We start from the raw sequence: 22629 nt of genomic DNA, 5'->3' as shown, positions 1-22629 counted from the left end.
TGCAGCTTCGTGTGGCTGCAAAAAGGCCTTCCACTGACTCTGCCAAGGGGTAACAAACGGTGCGATTCCCATGTACCTGCATATGTATTTTGTAAAACAAATTATCCCCTAACGCCCACACAAGAGTACGGGTAATGGTAAGGAGTCCGAATTTAAGAAATATTATCTTTCCTCCAGTGGCCATCGTTTACAGTCGCTCAGATGAATCCAGCGTTCCTGGCCTTTTACTTTCACGGCTGTCGGTGTTTGGAGTAGTATCTGGAAGGGGCCTTTCCACCAAGGTCCCAGTTTAGGGTGCTCCCAATCCCGTATCAGTACCAAGTCTCCGATTTCCAGGTCAGGCAATTCCGTGTTCTGCCCTTCTGGTGGCTTAAAGGCACTCTCCACCTGTGAATGAAGAAACTTTAAAGAGGACGTAAGTTGTCTGAAATACCTTTGTAGTTCATCCCCCATGATATTAAGGTGAACCTGTGTGGGGGGTTGGGTATTGGCATCCCATGGGGTTCTTCGCAGACGCCCATAAACAATTTCGGCAGCCGATACCCCCGGTGGCCGAGTGGGGGGTGATTCTCATATGGTATAATGCTAAGGGGAGAACCTTCAACCAGTTTAGACCTGTCTCTGACACTAATTTGGTTAGTTTATTCTTAAGGGTGCTGTTAGCTCTGTCTACTACACCCGCTGATTGAGGGTGGTAGGTGCAGTGGAACTGCTGTTCGATATGCAGTGCATCGCACAATTCCTTATTTATTTTCCCTATGAAGTGGGGGCCATTGTCAGAACTTATCCGTCGGGGTACCCCAAACCTTGGTATAACCTCTGTAAGCAATAACTTTACCACCGTTGAGGCCTTATTGTTGGTGGTTGGAAAAGCTTCAATCCATCTACTAAATACATTAACAATAACGAGACAGTACTTGTAACAATGTACACGCGGTAATTCAATAAAGTCGAGTTGTATACATTCAAAAGGACCACCTGGCAAGGGGGTTTTGCCTGGGGTGCACCTCACCCCTTTCCCAGTGTTGGTTTGTTGGCATATCAAACACGGCCGTATTTTGCCTTGTGCTGCTTCCTCCAACCTGGGGTGCCACCAGGTACGTAATAAAATGTTACTCATTCCCTCCTTGCCAAGGTGGGTGTCAGAATGTAGGTAGTCAATAAGCATTGGTAACAAAGAATCAGGTTTACATACTTGACCAACTGGAGTAACCCAGAGGCCGTGTGGCACAGAGTGCGTACACCCATGCGCGTTCCACATTTGTTTTTCTGAGTCAGGGGCGTCCCCCTGTACGTGCAGCACAGTGACCATGTCTGGGGTGCCCGGCGTTGCTATCTTTGGCTTGCAAACAACTGCTTGTTTTTCCACAGTGGAAACGATTTTAGATCCCTGGCGTGCTGCCAATTTCGCTTCTGTATCTGTCCTGTTATTGCCCTGGGTTACTGGGGAGGCATCTGAAAGGTGAGCGGAGCATTTAATGATGGCCAATTTGTTTGGGAGGAGGATGGCTTGGAGGAGGTTCTTTACATAAGCCGCATTCTGTATGGGGCTACCTGTAGAGGTCAGAAATCCCCTGTGTGCCCAGAGTTGGCTAAAATCATGGGCAACTCCAAAAGCATAGCGGGAGTCAGTGAAGATGTTAGCTACTTTATCCTTGGCTAAAATGCAAGCTCGGGTCAGGGCAAAGAGTTCTGCTTTTTGGGCAGAGACTGGGGGCTGCAGAGATGCAGATTCCACACTCTGGGAGTCATTTACCACGGCATAGCCACAAAGGTGGGTGCGCTGTTCAGAAATGTAGGAACTACCATCGACATACAGGTTTAAGTCAGCTGACTGGATGGCCTTATCTGAAAGGTCCGGACAGGGTGCAGTTAAAAAGTGGTTACGCATTAGACAGTCATGAGGTGGGTCCGCAAGATCCTCAGGTGGGGCCTCTAGGAAGGTGGCAGGATTAATGGTCGTACAGTAGGCAAAAGTGAGGAGTGGGTTATTCAGGAGTGCTACCTCGTATCTGTTTAAGCGGGCCTGGGTAAGGTGTTGTGTCTGGTGAGAGGTTAAGAGTGCTGTTACGGTATGGGAGGAATAAACCACCACTGCCTGTTGCAGGGTTATATTGGAGGCTGCTGTTACTGGGGAATAAATGGCTGGAAGCATTTGTGAGCATGGTGTAAGTCCCCTTGCAACTGGGTCCAGCCGAGTGGAGTAGTATGCCACCTTTTCCTATCCCCATGGGTTTGAGTAAGGACGGCTGTAGCGCAGTCCTCTAGGACATTCATGAAGAGCTGAAATGGGTGATCATACAAAGGGCGTCCCAGGGCCGGGGCGCTGGCAAGGGCCTGTTTGAGGCTATCAAAGGCCTCCCTTTGTTCCTTCGTAAGTTCAAAGGGTCTCACAGACTGGCTTGAGGCCAGGGGTGTGAGGTGCTTAGTAAGGAGCGCCACGTTAGGTAGCCACTGCCTGCAGAAATTTACTAAACCTAAGAAGGCGCGCATACCCTTTGGGGTAGCGGGCGGTGGGGTGGCAATGATGGGCGCAATACGTTCGGGAGTGAGGCGCCGCTCGGTAGCACTTAAGAGGGTGCCCAGAAATTTCACCTGGCACTGGGTTCGTTTTACTTTCTGTGGAGGTATTACGTATCCCCAAGAGTGGAGCACGTTAAGTAGTCTATTCATGTCTGCGATGTTGGCGGGCTCCGACGGGCTTGCTAGTAAAAGGTCATCTACATACTGGACAACAGTGGATTTATCAGAAAGGTGCAACCCTTGGAGTTGTTTATGTAAAACTTGGGAAAAAATAGTCGGGGAGTGTATAAAACCTTGCAGGAGGCATGTCCAAGTGTATTGCTGACCTTGGAAGGTGAAAGCGAACAGGTACTGCGAGTCGGGAGAGAGGGGAATTGCGAAAAATGCATGCTGCAAGTCCACAATGGTAAAAACGCAAGAGTCGGCAGGGATACTGCTGAGAATGGTAGCTGGATTCAGGACCACGGGATGTAGTGGCTCTACTATCTCGTTGACCTTACGTAGGTCTTGTACAAGGCGCCACTCTGTCCATCTGGGTTTGGGGATGGGTAAAATGGGGGTGTTACAAGGTGATTGGCAAGGAACCAGGATGCCCTGTTTGCAGAACGAATCTATTAACTGTGTTATTCCGTCGACTGCCTCTCTCCGAAGGGGATACAGTGGGATGGAAGGCAGTTGTGCTCCCGGTCTTACACGGATCCGGACTGGGGTCACTGGGGTGTACCCTACCTCGAACTTCGATGCGGCCCATAAATCGGGGGTGGGCTCATCCGAAGGGAGTCTATGGGGCTGGTGATGGTGTAAACAGCCCGTCACCGAGAAAGGGACGAGGTAATGAGTCAGGGTCCCCCCTGGCAGAGCCTGAAGAACCCCGAAAAGGCCATTTTCTGCCTGTACCTCAAGCCGGTCGGCTAGGAATCCCAGTTCCTTCAGTTTATGTCCCTCGTTAACTGACAGAGTAATGTGAGGGGACATCAAGCCTGACTGATTCCACAATTCATTAGACACTTGGACTAGAAGTGCTGCCCCCTCCTTTCCCACTACTTCCCCTAAAATAGCGACAGTCACCATGCTACCCAGGAGAGGAGCATACAACCCTTCTAGCTCTCTTGAGGCCCTGGTGGGGTCATAAACTAGCGTCACATGCGGGTCAGTGGTTTTCAAGGGTGGGTCAAAATGGCTGCTCGTGAACTTCACCGTCCACCACTGAGGAGGCTGGTGAATCCAGAGGATCCTATGGGTTTTAGGACCAGTAATAGTAATACCTTCATCCAAGTATTGTATTTTGAGTCGAAGGGAGCAGAGCAGGTCCCTCCCGGCTAGGTTAACCCCCAGGTTTGTAGTTACTGCAAACTGGATCAGGCATTCCCGATCTTCAAATTTAACTTGTAAGGGCTCAGTTAAGGGGTAGGATCTTTCCTGTCCCTCCAGCCCGCTCAATGGAACTGAAGCAGTGGACAGTTTAAAATCATGCTGGGCAATGCAAGGGGCTTCGAGGGTCGAAGTATTTGCTCCCGTGTCTATCATAAAGGGAATCGGCTTTCCTTCAACTAAGAAATTGACGATTGGTTCATCACCCGGGTTATCGGTGAGGGCAGGGTACATGGAAAGGCTACTCTCCACGGCTAGTCAGGCAGAAAACAGGTTGATGGTTGAAAAAGGTTGTCGTCTACCGGGGGGTCTCGTCTGCCAATGACGGTAGTGGGGGCAGTCCCTCCGCCAATGGTCAGGTGCCCCACAAAGGTAGCATCCTGTCGGTCTGGCGCTCGCCGGTGCGGGTTGTTGGGGTCACCTGGGTCCTAGGTAATTACGAGAGGGTGGTGGTGGTGGCCCACAAGAGGGCCCATACACTGGGGCTCTTAAGTCATTGGGGTACAGTGGATATCCTTTACCAGACCGGTCAACCACTTATGGAATGCAAAATTGCCGCTCCATTTGATAGTCCGTATTGTCGGAGTAGGGAAGTTGGGGCCGAGGGGGTCTCTGGACCATTTCTTGTTTTACCTTTGTGGCTTTCGAATCGCACCCGTTGCTCCAGAAGTGGACTAGCGCCCTCCTCATGGCTTGTCGTGTGTGGTCAGGCCAGTTCATGTCATTAGTGCAGATAGCTGATGCCACTCCCTCAGGGATGCATTGTAATAGGAGGGGAGGCATTGCCTCTGTTGTAGGCATCGTCCCCACATGGGTACTGTAAAGTGAACAGAAACGGTCCCAAAAGTCTGGGCCGTCCTCACCCTGTTTCGGTCGGCATTCTAAAACTTTAGTTATGTCAATAGGCTGTTGAAGGGTTTTGCGAAGGGCAGTTCTAATAGTGGCCACCTAGTCCTGAGGCCGGACAGCCGCCTGAAAGGCTGTCCAGTCGGCATAGTTCCCCAGGTATTCTTTCCACTGTGCCACCTCATTAGTTGTAAGGGCCATGCAACAAAGACTGAAAAGGTCTTGGGGGGCGGCCTGGTACATCTGAATTGTTCCGATCACATAATCTATGAAATCCTTCGGGTTGGTTTTACGGTTGGGCGCCTGACTCATGATTAAGCACATCTCCTGAGGCTTCCAGGGGGTGTAAATTTGGACTGTAGGATTAGCGCTGGCTTGGGCTGGATCGGGATTGGGAACACTCCTGTTGGGGAGTTGTTTCTTAACCTTGGCTCCCTTAACCCCGTTCAACATGGGTGGTGGGCTGGGATCTGTATGGTCGCCATAATCAGTGGTAGAATCAGAGTCGGTGTCCATCTGAAAATCTATTGAAGGACTGTCCCCTGCCAAAAAGTTTCGTCGCTTGTCTGTGGCCTTAGAGCCACCCGTCTGTGGGCTTTCCCTTCGTCTAGGCTGCGTCCTGGTTCGGGACACAATAGGGCCATGGGCTTGTCCCGGGGCGGGACTTGGCTAGCAGTCGCTGGTGGTAAGGGCAGGACGGTTTGCGGGCTAGCCGCATTAAATGGGGGCGGCAGTGAAACGGGGGGGTAGGTAGGGGCTGTGGGTCGGACCATCCAATCCTCCTCCTCTTCGTCCGTATCATTACTTTGGAACAACAAGGGCACGCCAGACATGTCGGGAGGTACCTCCACTATATCCTTACTTCTTTTATTTTTATTTCTGCGTTTCTCCTTATACACCTCATTTACCTCTTCTCTCTCCCTTCTGCTCCTTTCAGCATCGTGGTCTCCACACTGAGACTTCGGGACTTCCCAACTCTTAGGATTTCCCTGTTCATCACACACACCAATTCCCCTTCTGCGCGCAATATGTTCCCAGCTAGCCTGCTTAGATTTATTTGTTAGGTCTTCGGCCGGTTTTCTCCAAGTGGACATTAATATTTTCCATTTTTCCCCTGTATTCTGCTCCCAAATTGCCTTTTCTGCCTTTAGGCATTTATCTACGTCCCAAGTTCCCCCCAATGGCCATATTTCGTTTCCCAATTTCTTATTGAGGCATGCTGATAATTCACGGAAGTTAATCTCGTTTTTCAGATCGTCTTTACATAACTTAGATAGTGGGGTATTGGACCCAGGCTTATCGAGAGTTTGTCCCATTTTGTATTCTTCCCGATCGGACGGTACGAATCGCTGTGATTACCTATAAGATCAGTCTCTTTCCTTCACCCACTTAAGGTTCCTGACCTTCCCGTGGGGGATTTCCCCTCTTAAGAACCAGTCTAAGGCAGGGTGGTAGTACCGGAGAACCGATCTCAGAACTTGGAGCTCAAAACCTTGAAATTCACAAACTTAAAACCCCGAACCCGAAACTGGGGACTCGAACCCCAAACAGAGCTTAACTCGGGACTCGAACCCCGAACAGAACTTAACTGGGGACTCGAACCCCTCCTTACCTGTGGCACTCGGACAGGTTCGCGAGGAGTCCGTCAGAGGATTTTCGATAAGCGAAGGGATCGATCAGGTGTCCGACTCCCTGAGAGGGATCAAGGTGAATCGTACCTTGTGGGCCTTTCCATCTCAGGTGGCAGTTATCCCCGTCGGTCGCTCACGCCGCTTCCGAAACCTCGTCTTGGACTCCTGGCTGGCTCGCCAAATTGTTGTCCTGAAATTAATTTTCCCCTTCTGTCTGCTGTAAGTAACACAGTGCCACGAGGTCGATTGGAACAAATACCTTTATTAGCAGTGCACCGCTAGGAGAATTCTCTTCAGCACTCACTAAGAGTCGCTTCCTGAGTTCTCCCCGCACAAAGGGCAGACAGACATTTATACAGGAATTGTCACGCACATCCCATGGACACGGCGCCGCGAGTTTCAGTCAAGCTATAGAGATCCCGAGACAGCTATCACACCTCATGTCTTAGTATAATTGAGTGATAATCAAGGCATTCAAAGGCAGGTAACGCCCTTCATTGTTTAGACCAAGCCTCCACCTCGATGTTAATTACACCCAGTATTGCCACAGTCTGACATAACGGAATGGTCCATTACCCGAAACAATACTTAACATTCCAACTTAACTAGTGGGTCAGCAGCTTGCTAGTCCTTGCTAGAGAAATATAAATGCATATATATATATATATATATATATATATATATATATATATATATATATATATATATATATATATATATATAGACATATATGTATTTTGTTTACCAGTTATAGGTATGGTGGCAATTCTTAACCCTTCACTTCCTCATTGGGACCTCATTTAAAAGTCTCATACCAAAGGTGATTCCTCTGATAGGGTAGCACTTCCGTAACAGTACACTAGATTGTCATCTAGATTGATTATGTGCTCAGGTCTCTGGTTTGAGGTATAAACCCACAATCTTCTGGTTTGGTAATATGAATGCCATCTCTGAGCCACACATGGTACGCAGAGAGAGAAATGAAGGCAAAGGTTTTGCTAGTAAGGAGAGAGGAGAGATGAAAATTAAAATTTTAAAAATACTGCAGATGCTGGAAATCTGAAATAAAAACAGAAAATGCTGTAAAAACTCAGCAGGTCAGGCAGCATCGGTGAAAAGAGAAACAATTAATGTTTTGGGTTGAAGATCCTTCATCAAAACTGAGAAAGAGAGACTGTGTTCATTTAGGAAGCAGAGAAGGTGAGGAAGAGCAAAGGGAATATCTGTGATAGGATGAAATAATGTGGCCATTAAATGGGCAGTTGAGCTCTTTTGTCTGCCTAATGTGTTGCTAATGTCTGTGTATTGTTGTATAGTCTGTCCTACTGGGACATGCCGAGCAAGACAGAATATACACATGAAAGAAAAAGGGAGAGAAGGATGGCAGGCAAAAATGGCCTGGCCTGAAGCAAACAGAAAGAAAAAGGGAGTTATCTAAAGTTGGAGAATTCAATATTAAGATGAAAATATGTTTCCAGAGTAGACCCCACCCAGAACCATGGTCTTTGGAGCACATTCCCTGCAAAACACAATTTATTTTTAAATGAAACTATATTTGCACTTGTTTGTAGGAACAGGGAATAAATACAGAGCAGTAATTAAATTCTCCATGGCACTGCGTCATTCCTGTGAGTTGTGTTGCATATTGAGGAAAGCAGGCAAGTTTGAATCTTGCATTTGTGAGGCTGGATAACATCTAAGGGTTTGCCTGATTATGTTTTTATTTAAAGGCTGATTGTGGCACCTTGTCCTTTGATTGATTGGATGATGTTAAGTTCTTGACAGAATGCTGGAAGGGGTATCCAGCTATTCCTCAACATCTACAAAAGGTACATGTTACTGAAAACATTCCACTGAGCTAAACTTCATACATTGAAAAGCATGCATTGTGGACATGTTAGTACAGTGTATTCCTATGTGCAAAGCTATTTGTTATTTTGAAAAATGGCTTGGTAAATCAAAGACCTGTACTCCAAAAAGTTAGTGGCGTTATCATGAAAGTGTGTCAAATGAGGGTTCATAAATCAAGTAATGACAATGCAGTGTGTATACATATTGATTAACCTTGTTTCTGACTTATCCCTGGTTCTAATAGTACCTAAAATTACAATTATACACTAACTATTAATCAGGCTCCTTTTCTGTTTTCCACTCAACATCATTAGGCATCCTGGTTGAGCAACTTTGACAGTTAACTTATTTGTAACAAGACTGGTGGACAAGTCCAGAGTAATTCATAACCATATTTGGATGCCCCTGGCGGTGAATCTTTTTGTTTGCATTGGTGAGCAGAAATAATAACAATTAGATAAAAGATATTTCTTAAATGCAGTACTCTTTAGGAGAAATAGCCTTCAAATCAATGCTTATGTAAAACCTGTCCACAAGCAGCTGTTAGTTTGCAGTAAAATTTCCCAAAAAATTAAAAAGCTTTCAAAGACACTGCATCTCTGAGGGAAAGTGGGTGGATTTACAACTATCACTTTTGGAGAAAAATCCTTTGCTAAATAAATGAAGATTTATATCTATGTGGCTATCAGGCAGAGACAGCTATGAGGCTCGGCAGGGATTGAATTGCCTGTCAACACATTGCTGTCTAGTTAGTAGCTAGCTCAAACATGAAACATTGGCATGTGCAAAGAGGCCAGTGGGGCACGCACTTTAAAAACAAATATAACTGGTGCAATTCAACAGAAGTTGGTGCAAAACCTCGAGGAATTTGAAACTGAGATTTTGTTCAACATAGATCATTTGTGTAACTTTAAAAAAAAATGCACTGGAAGCAAGCCACAGTCGTAACTTGATATATTGTCCTTGATGAGCATCCACTAAATGCACTGGTCTGTCAGTCCTTGGAGATTTTAAAAACTGAGATGTGGTTTCTGGGTGCAAGGATACATGAAGGTATATTTGAAATGTTTTTGAATATAAATCTGTTAATTTATTGTATTTCACTGCAACAATCAAATGTTTCTGAATTTTCTTTTTCAATTAAAATCAGTTTAGTTACAGGTACTGGAGGTAGATGTTGATTAAAATTCTTTTTATGGTTGATGAGTCCATTTTCAAATCTCACCAGAAGACCACTGTCAAAGATCAAGGAATACCTTTTTAAATTGTATCTTTTTTTTTATGGATTCTAAAATTCATCCTGATTGTACATTGAAGCCTCTAAACCAGGCAGTGGTGCAACCAGTCAGAATGCTCTCCACCGTACACCTATAGAAATTGGCAAGAGACTTTGGTGACGTACCAAATTTCCTCAAACTCCTAATGAAGTAAAGCCGCTGGTGTGCCTTCTTCGTGATTGCATCAATGTGTTGAGCCCAAGATAGGTCCTTTGAGATGCTGACGCCCAGAAACTTGAAGCTGCTCACCCTTTCCACTGCTGCCCCCTCAATGAAGGCCGGTGTGTGTTCTCCCGACTTCCCCTTCCTGAAGTCCACAATCAATTCCTTGGTCTTCAATTTCAGTAAAATACAAAAGATTGGGGTGAAAATTGAGATAAAGAAACACTTTTCAAAACTAATTCAATTTTGGATGTAATGCACCATGACTGCTGATTGCATCCAAAGCCAAATAAAAAATCTCTAACCCATGATTCCAAGTCAGATCTGTGGAAGCTATTGTAATAAATAACTAACCTGGCCTCTGAAGCAGAAAAATGATTTGACTTATTGTTTGTTTGTAATTTTAATGGCATGCTAGGATATGTCAATTTAAGATTAAATTAGAGATTGACACTTTAAAGTATCCCACATTGACATCTTATTTGCCCAATTCCAATTTTTAACAGCTTTCAGGCATACTTGTAAGATGTGGTGATCTATAGAACCATTGGATTGGTGGCAGCCTCCAGGCAGAGGCTCAGGCTAGTGAAAAAGTTGTTGATCATCCTACTAGAGTCACATCAATTATTAGTGCCTTCTAGAACATAGGAACTGAATTGGCCATTTATCTCCTCCAACTTTCTCCACTGTTCTATACCTCTGTTCCACTTCCCTGTCGTTTTTCCACACTATTTAAAAACTTGTCAAAAAAGCTTACCCATCTTCATCTTGAAACCTCCCACTGGTCTTTGTCTCTCACCATTTGGAAAACATTCCGATTTAATTTTCTTTGCTCTGTAGTTTTCTTTCACGGCCTATGTTTGCCAGTGTCCATCTTGCCCAGTCACTTAATCTATTTTTGACACACTGCAACTTCTTGCTTTCATCTGCACACTGAGTAGCCTTACTTGCATCATTTACAACTTGGAATTTCAGTTCTCTATTCCTTCATCTGGCGATTTTGTGCCACTTTTGATGCATAAACAATTAGGTGTAAACTGAAAAGGGAAAATAATTTTTAAAACTGATATAGTTTTCCAAAGTATAATTCTATCTGATATGCATATGTTTTGACAAGATTGATTTCAATTAGATATGCTCATTCAAATAACTATTTGCGTGAAATTGCAAAATCTGGATGATTTTTGTTTAAGAAGTTTGCCCTTGGTTAGTTCATACCAGAGACATCAGAAATCCTTCTGCTAGAAATTCAGCATTCATGTCTAAAATTGTGAACTGGTCCCGTGACTGAGCAAAGTATAATGGTGTTAAATGTGGATTTTCTCTAACCCCTATCAGATACCAAAACACTGTGAAAGAAAGGCTTGGGTACAGAGGGGGAACAGGCAGGGAACTACATAAAATTTGGAAATATAAACTGCTGAAGCTTGAGAGGTAGGGAGTACTTGTTTAGCAATGGGAGTGTGGAATTTGATGGGTAGCAGCTGTTCTGAAAATCTTCTTCCTAGTTCTGATTTACAACTCAAAGGCTATATTTTATTTTGTGTTGTCCCATTTAATCAGTTTGGCTGTGCACTTCTTTGCCTGGGGTATCACACAGTCAACATCTTTCATTAGGGCAGAACTCTCCTTAATGGTAATGTGGTATAAAAGAATCAATTGTTTCCTGACCTCCAGAACAAGTTCTATCAGATCATTTATAGGAGAGAGCTAACATATGGATTGATTATTCCCACTCTGTTAAGCACCCTCTGTCCCCATCTTTAGCAGAGTTCATGGGTCCCATGTTGGCCTCATCAACCCCGGAGAACCTTCAGAACTGGAGTGGGAGTAAGTCATCCTCGAAGCTAAGGATCAGCCAGAGAAATGGAGATGGATTCTGTAAATATTTTTCCGTGCACTTCTGGAAGAGTTATGGAAGGCTGAGCATCTGGATCTGCCCTATACAAAGCAGAAAATCTGATTTTTAACTAAAATGCCAAAAAGAATAAAGCTCTCGCCAAGATTCCATATGTTGAATTCATCTCCTTGTAGATATAGTTGACTTTTTCTTTCAACGGTCTTTGGGAATCCTGCTCCTTTCATTTAAAGAAAAATCCCTTTATTTTCTTATATTAATAGATCAGGATTTCTTAGATGAGAGTTTATTGTTGTTACCTATGTTAGCATTTTGCTCGTTTTAACTGCACAGGGGAATTTAGAATAATGTATTACAGCTTCCCCAGTTCTGACAAAGGGTCTTTGGCCTGAAACGTTAACTCTGTACCTCTTTCCACAGATGCTGCCTGATCTGAGTGTTTCCAGTATTTTATGTTTTTAGTTCCGATTTTTGAATAAACTCATAAACATTCAGAGTTGCCTTGGGCACAGTTTCCATTAAGTGAGCTACTTCACAAAAAAAAGTAACCGGTATATAATGCCACATTGAATTCCTACTGAATTACCCATTAGTTTTGTATGGTATCATATACGCACTGGCTAAGGTTTAAAAATATTCTTGTATAAGTGGATATTACTTCAATAATTTTTAATGCTCTCCTGATTTTAATTGCTCAACCATGGATGGCTGTACCTTCAACTGCCTGGGTCTAAGGTAGCTCCCAGACTCAAGGACAGCTTCTATCCCGCTGTTATCAGACTCTTGCACGGACCTCTCATACACTAAAAGATGAACTCTTGAACTCCAATCTAACCCATCGTGGCCCTTGCGCTTTGCTTACCTGCACTGTGCTTTCTCTGCAACTGCAACACGATATTCTGCATTCTGTTTTCTTCTTACTACCTCGATCTGTCTGGATCAAGCCATACATAATTGCATGCTAAACAAAGGTTTTTCACTGTATTTCGGTACAGGTGACAATAATAAATCAATACCAATACTAAGATGTGAAAATTCCCTCCCTAAAATTCTTTGCTCTTCTCCCCCACTCTCTCTTTTAAGACGTTCAGTTAAACTCCCAACAGTCACAGCCAGCTGTTCTGAGTTCTCTCTGTGGCTCAGTAGCAAATTTTTATTTGATAATTCTCTCAAATGTATTGGGATATTTGTGTGTTGCATGTTGTGTAAACTGATTATCTGTTTCAACTTGCACTGTATTGTGGTTAGGCAAGGAGACATGGTGGGTAGGATACTTGGTCCCCTTCAGTAGAACTCAGCAGCTCTCAAAGACCATGCTGTAGCAGTAGTGCATAAAACAAGGAACATCAGAGAGGCATGGATGGAGAAGGGCTATATCTGATTGGCATATCTACAAAGATGCCACCAACTGTACATAAAGGAATTATCTTACTGATCCTGAGTTGCACAATTCTAGGACAGAAGAGAGGCAGTGGTAGAGAGATGTTTTCAGCCAATGGAACTTAATTACAACTGTACGCTGCCATTATCATTGATGAGCTGTGACCTCGAGCTGGTGGTTGCTTCACACAAAGGATGGTGCCTTCAATAGGTACACAGGCTACATTTCTGCCATTACCTCATGTAGCACTGCTTTTGCTTTACCCACTTATGGGCTTGGTCACTTACCTGCAGACCAGTTCCTGTATGAGGGTCTTTCCTGAGTGCCCGACCTCTTCTCGACTGAGACTATGTTGTCTCGACTTTAAAAGAGGGGGAGGAGATCTCATTGAAACACAAAATTCTTATAAGGGCTTGACTGGCCAGATTTAGGGAGGATGTTTCCCCAGGCTGAGGAATCTTGGACCAGGAGCACAGTTACAGACTAAGCATTGAGATGAGAAATTTCTTTATTCAGAGGGTGGTGAAACTTTAAAATTGTCTACCCCAAAGGGTTCAGTTGTTGTGTTCATTCAAAAGAGATAAGTAGGTTTCTGGATATTAAGGGAGTCGCGGGACATGGAGACAATATAGGAAAATGGTGCTGAGGTGGAAGATCAGCTATGATCTTGATGAATGGTGGAGCAGACTCAAGGGACCAGATGGCAGACTACTGCTCCTATTTCTCATGTTCAGCCTTGGAAAATAATCTGCAATGTATTTTGAATTTTTCTAAAAACTTCAAGATAAATTGTATCCATGTTTAACCACCCACTCGAAATTACACCTGAATCTGTAGAGTTATGCAAATTATCAACCCAGGAGTTTTGAGAGTTAGTTTACAATTCTTAGTTCTTAGCTTAACCAGCAAAGTTAGATGCAAATCTACACAGAGGCTGCAGCAAACAAGTTACCAGCACAGCTAGTTATTAATGTGATATTTTAAAATATTCTTATTGATTGGCATTTGACCCTGTTGTACTAGGTCCATTGTTTGCCTGTCTATTTAAACAACATATAATGGGAGCTTAACTCCTCAAGAAAACTGATGAGTAAAAAAGGTTTTAGGTCATTAAGTAAAAGAAGCAACACAGTTTCAAGTGGCACATCTATTAGGAGCCTTCCTTCTTTAAAATTTCATCCAGCTGGTAAATAACAACCAAAAGTAACTTTCCCCCACAACAGATCCAAATGCCTCAGCCTGGACTACAGTTCAAATACAGTTCAAGTGCCCTTGCAGTTTTTGTTCCCCTGCATTGCAGCTAATGTTGCAGTTCTTTGACTCTTGCGACAATTGGGTGTTCACAGCTCGTCCTCTCAATTCAAAGAGGAAGTGGCTTTATGAAGTTACATTTCAGTTTAATATGCCCTAATTTTTCTTAGCTTGAAATCACCATATCAAAAAACTGAATTTGTGAAAATGATGATTTCTGCTTTCTTTCCAAAAGCTTTGAAAAATCTTAACTGTAATTGTAATCCTTTTTCAATTTCTTTTCTCTTTCGTTAGACAATTCCTGATGAAATACTTAAGAACTTGGTAGAAGAGCTCCCACAGCCGCGCAAGATTCCCAGAAGATTGAATGAGTACACTCAAGAGGAGATTAATGCCTTCCCAAGATTATGGACACCGTAAGTAGTTTGTACCTTTCAGTTAATGGACTGAATTTATCATTGAACAAGACAACACAGGAAATTATTGCAAATCTATTTTCTTTGGGTACGGTGACTAGTATTGAACAAACAATCCGGACACTGAAGTCCAAATTTCAAATTCAGTTAATTTAGAATTTTTTAATAAACAGTCTTGTCTTAAAACCCCACCTGGTTCATTAATGTTCTGCAGGGGAGAAAATCTGCCATCCTTGCTTATTCTGGACTATATGTGACACCAGACCCACCACTGTGTTCATCTCTGAAATGGGCTATCAAGGCACTTGTACCAAATAAGTTTTCTTGAAACACAATCAGATGGATTACCCAGCACCTTCCAAGGCCCTGAATTCAAACTAGCAAAGTCACTCCCAGCACAGTCAATGTTGCAAATTCCTCTTCAGAAACATCTGGGCTTTGGTGTCCAAATTGGGAAAGCATGTCCATAGATGCATCAAGCCAGAGCTTTATATTGCTCTATGCACAATCATACCCTACAGATGACATAGCAGACGCCTCCACCATAATCCATGAGTATATCCTATCCCACGGCAGATCAGACTAACTCAAGTAATGGCACAGTAGGATATTGCAGGCTCTAGACCTTATCACAGTATTGCTTCAAACATATACCAAACAGCTGAACTTCAAAGGTAAGTTGAGAGCAAATGCCTTTGACGTCAAGGCAGCATTTGACCAAGTGTGGCATCAAGGAGCCCTGGTAAAACTGAAGTCAATGGAAATCAATGGGAAAACCCTAATGGTTGGAGTCACACCTCACACGAAGAAAGATGGCTCAGATTGTTGGAGGTCAGTCATCCCAGGCCAAGGCATTACTGCAGGAGTTCATCAGGCAGTGCTTATTGCCTGAACAACTCCAGCTGTTTCGTCAGTGACCGTCCTTCCAACATATAGTTAGAAGTAGGGATTTCGCTGAGGATTGCACAAAGTTCAATTCCATTCTCAATTCCTCGACAAATGAAGCAGCCCATGCCTGCGTGCAACAAGACTGAGACAGCATTCATGCATGGACTGATATGTGGCAAGTAACACTTGTGCCACAAAAGTGCAAGGAAATGACCATGTCTAACAAGAGAACCTTTTATCCTGGTAATCAATGGCATTACCTTCACAGCTCAAGTTCAAGTTACTTTATTGTCATTCATCCATGCTATAAAAACCATGGCGAAATGAAATGTCATTTCCCCCAGACTCACACAACAGAGGACATACATAGAACAAGAGACATACAATAAACACAAACAAAAAACAAAAAAAAACAAAAAAATCAAAAAAAAAGTGCAAAAAACAGTATATACAGAATACAAATTTAGTGCAGAGTTAGTGCAAAACCGAGTTGGACAAGAGAAATACAAGCTCAGTGTGTTGTACTCATTGTATAAACATGTTCAGCAGCAGCCAAAGTTCTTATACGCCGTTGTGCAAACCAGAGCTTTTGACGCAGCATTTATCTACCAGGGCATTCAGGAGCCTGACAGCCTAGGGGATAAAGCTGTTGTGCAATCTAGTAGTTCTGGCCCGGATGCTCCAGTACCACTTGCCAGACGGCAGTGGGACAAATAGGTCGTGGGAGGGATGAGAAGGGTCATCTATGATTCTATAAACCTTGCGTGTACATCGTGTATTGTAAATATCCGAGATGGAGGGAAGAGGTACTCCGATGATCTTTTCCCTGTACTTGCAATTCTCTGCAAAGACTTACGGTCAGAGATGTTACAGTTGCTATACCATCAAGATCCTGAAACCTCACTATGAACCAAGAACCCAACTGGACCAGCCACATAAATCCTAGTGGCCACTAGAGTAGGACAGACACTGGGTATCTTGTGGCTAGACATTCACTTCCTGATGCTCCCAAAGCCTTTTCGCCATCAACAAGTCAGGAGCATGATGAAATACTTTCCGCTTTCCCAGATGAGGGCAGCTCCAACAACACTAGGGAAGCTCAACACCTTCCAGGTCAGAGCAGCCCACTTGATAGACACCCATTCGCCCACTGCAAACATTCTTCCACACTGTCATCAGGTTCTTGGATCAACCTGAAAAACCAAACACTACCTAGGACTATATTTTTTTCCTCTCCGTCAACTTACAGCATGTCATTATTGTTTATTTTGTTGTGTAAGTTATGTATAATTTATGTCAATTTAAGTTTGTTACTTTATGTTTGTCATGTTTATAATGTACTGTGCTGCTGCTGCATAAAGCTAATTTTCTTCGCTCCAAACCCGGCACAGTATGGTGCATTGTGTACCATCTACAAATGTATTATAATTTCAGCCCTAAGCTACTTGGATCAACCCATGGTCAACACCAAAGTTTGGGCACATGGGAACACCACTACCTTCAGGTTCCCCTCCAGGTCCCAAACCATCCTGACTTGGAAATAATACTTCAGATCCTTCATCATTTGTGGGTCTAATCCTGTAACTCCCTCCCCAAAAGGCCTACAAAGCATCAGTAAAATGGCTCACCACCACCTCAAGGGAGATGAATAATAATCACTGGCCCTGCCAGTGACCCCCAGATGCTGAAAAAAATGAATAGAAAAAGTTTGAAACTTCATCTTGGATCAGGTTCAGAAAAATAAAATTCTACAAACTAACAAGGTGCACATTTCCAAACATGAACTACAGTGCTGGAGTAGATGGTGCTTTGTCTACACTTAGTGAGTTGTGAAGACTATTTCAGTTCTCTAATCCTTTTGTTGTACATAAATGGCACTGGAAACTATTTTTCTGATGAAACTTTTAATATTTATTTGCTCTAACATTTATTGGTGTTCTAAGCGTTGGAACTTGTATGAATTTAGCTTTTGACAGTCCAGAAAAGATCTTTTCATGCTGAGCATAGTGAAGGAAACATCTGGAAGTGAATGGTGTGTGAATTATAGGTCTAGGCAATGAAGATGTACAGAATACAGTATATGTTCCCTCCCGGGATACTCGTTTGTTTGTGGTCCAGAGCATAACATACCATTTTACCAACGTAGTTATTAGTAGCTGGAGAAGCATTGCTCAAAGATTTTTAAATATTGTTGCCAGTGGAAAAAAATGAAGCACATTTGTTTGGATGATATTTATCTCTCAATTCACCTCCCTTGAGCTTCTTTGATACTCTCTCTTTCTTTCCCTCCCCCTCTCTCCCTCCCCCCTCTCCCCCCTCTCTCTCTCCCTCTCCCCCCCACCCCACCCCCTTCTGCGTTTGTCGCTCTCTCTCCCTGAGTGTGTGTGCATCTGTCAGTCAGTTTATCCATGTGTTTTTCTGTCTCTTACACTTGTGCCCTCTGCCTCTCCTGCACTCTCATTCCTTCTATGTTTTTTTTATTTTTTGATTACTTGTATGGAATGGTGAAAAGACATTGGATTGGTTTCCTGCCTTCTGCATGTTAATCTTGCATGGTTTTATTTTAATTACTTCCAAAGTTACATAATACCAGTCCTTATTGAATCTCTTCACTGGATATGTGTTTAGCTGCTGCAGATTCTAGATTAGGATTCATGTCAAAATGCACATTTATGAAAATGATTAATTATGCCACTTTTCCAATTTGTTCTGTTTCTGTCTATTTTCTCAGAAAAGAAACCAGGTGTTCAGTAGTACAGAATAATGCTGCCTGTTCAAGAGCAATACAATGCAAACCCATTCAGAACTGTATGGTGGTACCTTGTTTAAAATTTTCAAAGAGCTCACAACACTTGTTTTAGTCCATACAATGTAAAGTTAAAAGGCAAAGATTAAGGACAAACTTTGTCAGATTAGAGGTTGCAACAGGCCATCCAGATGTTTGATTAGAGTACATTGTATTTTTGTATAGAACTATTCCCAGTCTTTGAATTGTTCAGGAAGCCTGTGTACCATTTCACCTGGACTAAACTGCTCTTTAGCTTCTATTCTCATCTCTTTGATCTGCCTTGCTGAAATAATGAACAGCTGCTGTAATGAAACTACATTGCAACAGATGCTTCTCCTCACCCCAGGCACTTGTCAACTACTGTTCAGCTCAGAGGACCCTTGTTTTCACGGAGGGAATTTTGGTTTACTTTCTTTCCAATGATCACATTTTGTGTGCTTCCAGCAAAGGAAAAGATTCCTTTTGTTTCTATTCCTGTCATTTCAAATTTGTATTACCTGTCAGACCCTTAAAATTTCTCCAGCCATTTGGGAAAATTTAGGGGAGGGGTGATTTTAACCTACTAATTAATAGGATGCAGTGGATTTCCAATCGACTGTTCCTTGTAAACTTCTACCAATTTTAGTTTGGGAAAACAAAAATTAGAGGAGATGTAAACAGCCAAGCTACTGTTGGCCAATGGTTTAGGTGCATAATAGAGAGCGATTCAGCTGACACCCAGTGAGATAGGTGAACGTCAAGCAGCCACTTCACTATTGTCCGATTTGAATTTTTGGCTAGGGTAAATATTATTCCTTTGCAGTTTTCCTTTTTCATATTTTGAAACTTTTAAACTTGTCAGCAGTAGTTTTCATGAAGTTTGGAGTCTTTTGGTGTTTTAGCTACTGGTTCATATTGACGGCCAGTTTTATACTTTATTTTGACAATCATGAAGTCCTTCTGCTGTTAAGCTAACCATTCGTTTTAGCTCTAGTGCCTTTTCATCTACTTCCAAATTCGGCATTTCAAAATGATGCAGTTAGCCCTGAGGCTCAGAAAGCCTTATGTCCAACCTTGACTTCTGGGTTAGTGTACATCATGTACTCTTCCAGAGCTCTTTAGATCCTTTCAAAGTTTCTTCTTTTGCCACGTGTCCAAGCAGGAAGTTTCTAACCCCTTCCATATTAGTATTGCCCATCCTCCCCCCTCTTCATTCTACCACTGCTTCTTGACCTCTCTGGGAGGTGAAATATGTCCTTCCCATCCACCCTGCCTTATATAATATTCCAAGAGTGTTCACCTTTCTGCTACTGAATCCCAGCCCCCTAAAGCAGGCATAGCACAGTACAAGCAGGCAGCGTCTGTGGAGGGAAATGATGTTTCAGGTTGAGACCTTTCATCTGGACTGAAAAAGTAGAGGGAAGATAGCTAGTATCGAGCCCATCACCCATTCCCTCCCCCCACTGGGTCCCCTCCCCCACCACTGTTCCCACCTGCTTTCCCCACCTCCCTTATTTGGTTCATCTTCACCTTCCTTTCTTATCAGGTTCCATCATCTGCAGCTCTTTGTCACCTCCACCTATCACCTCCCAGCCTCTGTCACTATCTCCACCCTTCCCTCTGCCACCTGACTCCATCTACCAATCAACCCCTCCTCACCTAGATTCACCTATCGCATGCCAGCTCTTGCCCTACCCCTCCCTCTCACCTTTTAATACTATTTCCACTCTACTCTTTCAGTCCTGATGAAGGGTTTCTACCCAAAACGTCAACTATCCATTCCACCCCCCCCCCACACCCACAGATGCTGCCTGACCCACTGAGTTCCTCAAGCAGCTTGATTTTTGCTCCAGATTCCAGCATCTGCAGTCTCTTGCACAGTGCAGTCTGAACAATGCTCAAGGATTCCACTACTCTTGTAATGACATATTTCATCCCCTTGCATAGTATATAGTTTTGCAGTACAACCATATTCTCCTCTTATAGGTTAGAATGTTACATTGCTCTTGAGACGAAGATGCCCCTATTTGTTGCTTGTACAAGCAAGGAAAACCTCCATTCACTTCACAAACATTTGAGTTAACAGATCACAGGGAAGATTATGTGACTTGAAAGTGTAAACATGTATGATCGTAGCCCTGAAAATGACTGCACCTACTTGAAAGGAGGAAGCTCAAATCTTGAATCTTAAGGTTGTTCAATGAGTGAAGAAAAAATCAAATAGATAATCCAATGTTTTGCACCATTTATTCCATTGTAGACATGATCAACCGTGAAAACTGGCATACCAAAGATATAGTTAATTAAGTAATATAACCTTTCTATACTGTAGACCTCCATAGGCTCCACTACCAATCTGCTGGAAGATTTATTGTCAGTAAGTCTGTTTTACTACCCCATATTCCTAACAGCTACAGCATTAAAGTAATACAAATGTATTACAAGGGTTTTCAGAATCAGGTTTATTATCACCGACTTGTATGTCTTGAAATTTGTTGTTTTGCAGCAACAGCACAGTGCAAAGTTATAAAATTACCATAAGTTACAAAATTAAATAGTGCAAAAAACGAAGGAATAACGAGGTAGTGTTCATGGGTTTCATGGATTGTTCAGAAATCTGATGGCAGAGGGGAAGAAGCTGTTTCTGAATCATTGAGTGTGGGTCCTCAGGCTCCTGTGCCTCCTCCCTGATGGTAGTAATGAGAAGAGGGCATGTCCTGGATGGTGAGGGTCCTTAGTGATGGATGCCACCTTCTTGAGGCACCGCCTCTTGAAGATGTCTTCAAAGGCAGGGAGGGTTATGCCCATGATGGACCTGGCTGAGTCTACAACCCTCTGCAGCCTCTTTCGATCCTGTGCATTGGAGACACCATACTAGGCTGTGATGCAACCAGTCGGAATGCTCTCCTCCGTATCTCTACAGAAGTATGTAAAAGTCTTTGGTGACATACTGAATCTCCTCAATGTGCTGTTTCAGTTTGTTAATGTGTAATGTGATAAGACTAAATTTTTGCTTCATAGTTAAAGTGTTGGTAAAGTAAACCTTACCTTAGCCAACCACTTGTCCTGCACAAGTCGGATTTATTGCACATTAGTATGGCTTTTTGCCAATCAATGCTAGAGCAAATAAATATATGTCCATATGGGAGCTGGTGAGTGGGTGCACAGTGAAGCTCTGCAAATGTAAATCCCCCCCTCTCCCCATATGCAGGATTTTGGAGTGTAAGTTCAGTTGCTGACAAATATAAATCAAAGAGGAACAATAGGAGAAGATGGTCAGCATATTGTTTGCATGCCCTGGAACTCCACAGTAGCAAAGTGAGATTAAAAGATTTTCTTAAAAAAAAAGCCGTACGGTTAAACAATTTCAATTGGCGAGAAATATGTTGTAAGCTTCTGTGTGCCAACACAGTGAACCAGTCTCCAAAAAAGTTTTATATATTGTACCATTTTATGTTACAGTAAAAAGAAGGCTTTAAGTGTCCTATTATCCTTGTAATTTTGTCTTGGGAACTTTTAATCAGTGACTGCCAACTTATTTTCCAGACTACTATATTATATTAAATTAAATTGCATTCCTTTCAAGGTGTCTATTGCATGCTTGCTAAGTTCATGAAAAAGTTAAGGAGTATGCTTTCCTATGCAATAACTTAGCATCATTTGTACAACATTGGCTGGAAGTACCCAGATTTGTATATCACTAATATAACCATTCATAATCTATCACTATTTCCGAATGAACAAAAACAAGTTCAATGACTACACTTCCTTTGTCTACCACCATTACCATCTCAATCCTCCTCTCTCATTCTACACAATGTAAGTTTTTTTTGCTTTCTCCACCTACAAGACCCAGAGGGCAAGTATATGTTGTGAATGGTCACTTTTAGTAGAAACCAGAGTTGCCAGAAGCTCAGTTGCCCATTATAAGGTAGCAGTAAATACCATGTACATTTCCATATTTTGATTTGTTGCCTCACTCGTGAGCCATTACCAGTAATGAGTGAACACCTTTGTGATTGGCGGAAATGTGTTCCAAACAGGGTGAAGTCCCAAGTCTTGACTTACTCAGTACGTATCCTGTCCTCTCCTATCAGATTCCATCTTCTTCAGCCCTTTGTCACTTCCACCTATCCCCTTCCTGTTCTCGCATCATTCCCACTCTCCCCCTCCCTCACCTCCCTATCATCCCCCTCTCACCTGGGTCTACCTATCACCCTCCTCCCTCCCTCTTTCCCCCCACCTTTTTATACTGGCTATCTCCCCTCTTTCCAGTCCTGATGAGGGGCCTCGACCTGAAATGTTGACTGCCCATTTCCCTCCATAGATGTTCCTGACCCGCTGAGTTTTTCCTGCATTTTGTGTGTTGCTCCAGATTCCCAGCATCTGCAGTCTCTCTTGTGTCTC

General features: G+C 43.1%; 1 protein-coding gene across 1 annotated transcript in view; it reads left to right on the top strand.

Annotated features, from left to right (window-relative positions):
• mrpl13 (mitochondrial ribosomal protein L13) overlaps nt 1-22629 on the top strand; it is an 89782-nt gene that overhangs the window by 41615 nt on the left and 25538 nt on the right. Inside the window, 1 exon segment of the mRNA XM_052023546.1 lies at nt 14446-14567. Coding sequence (XP_051879506.1) covers nt 14446-14567 — 122 coding nt within the window.

Source organism: Pristis pectinata, chromosome 9, assembly GCF_009764475.1.
Source record: "Pristis pectinata isolate sPriPec2 chromosome 9, sPriPec2.1.pri, whole genome shotgun sequence".
NCBI classification, from domain to species: domain Eukaryota; kingdom Metazoa; phylum Chordata; class Chondrichthyes; order Rhinopristiformes; family Pristidae; genus Pristis; species Pristis pectinata.
The sequence above is the reverse complement of the archived record's forward strand: the minus strand, read 5'-3'. Positions and strand labels throughout refer to the sequence as shown.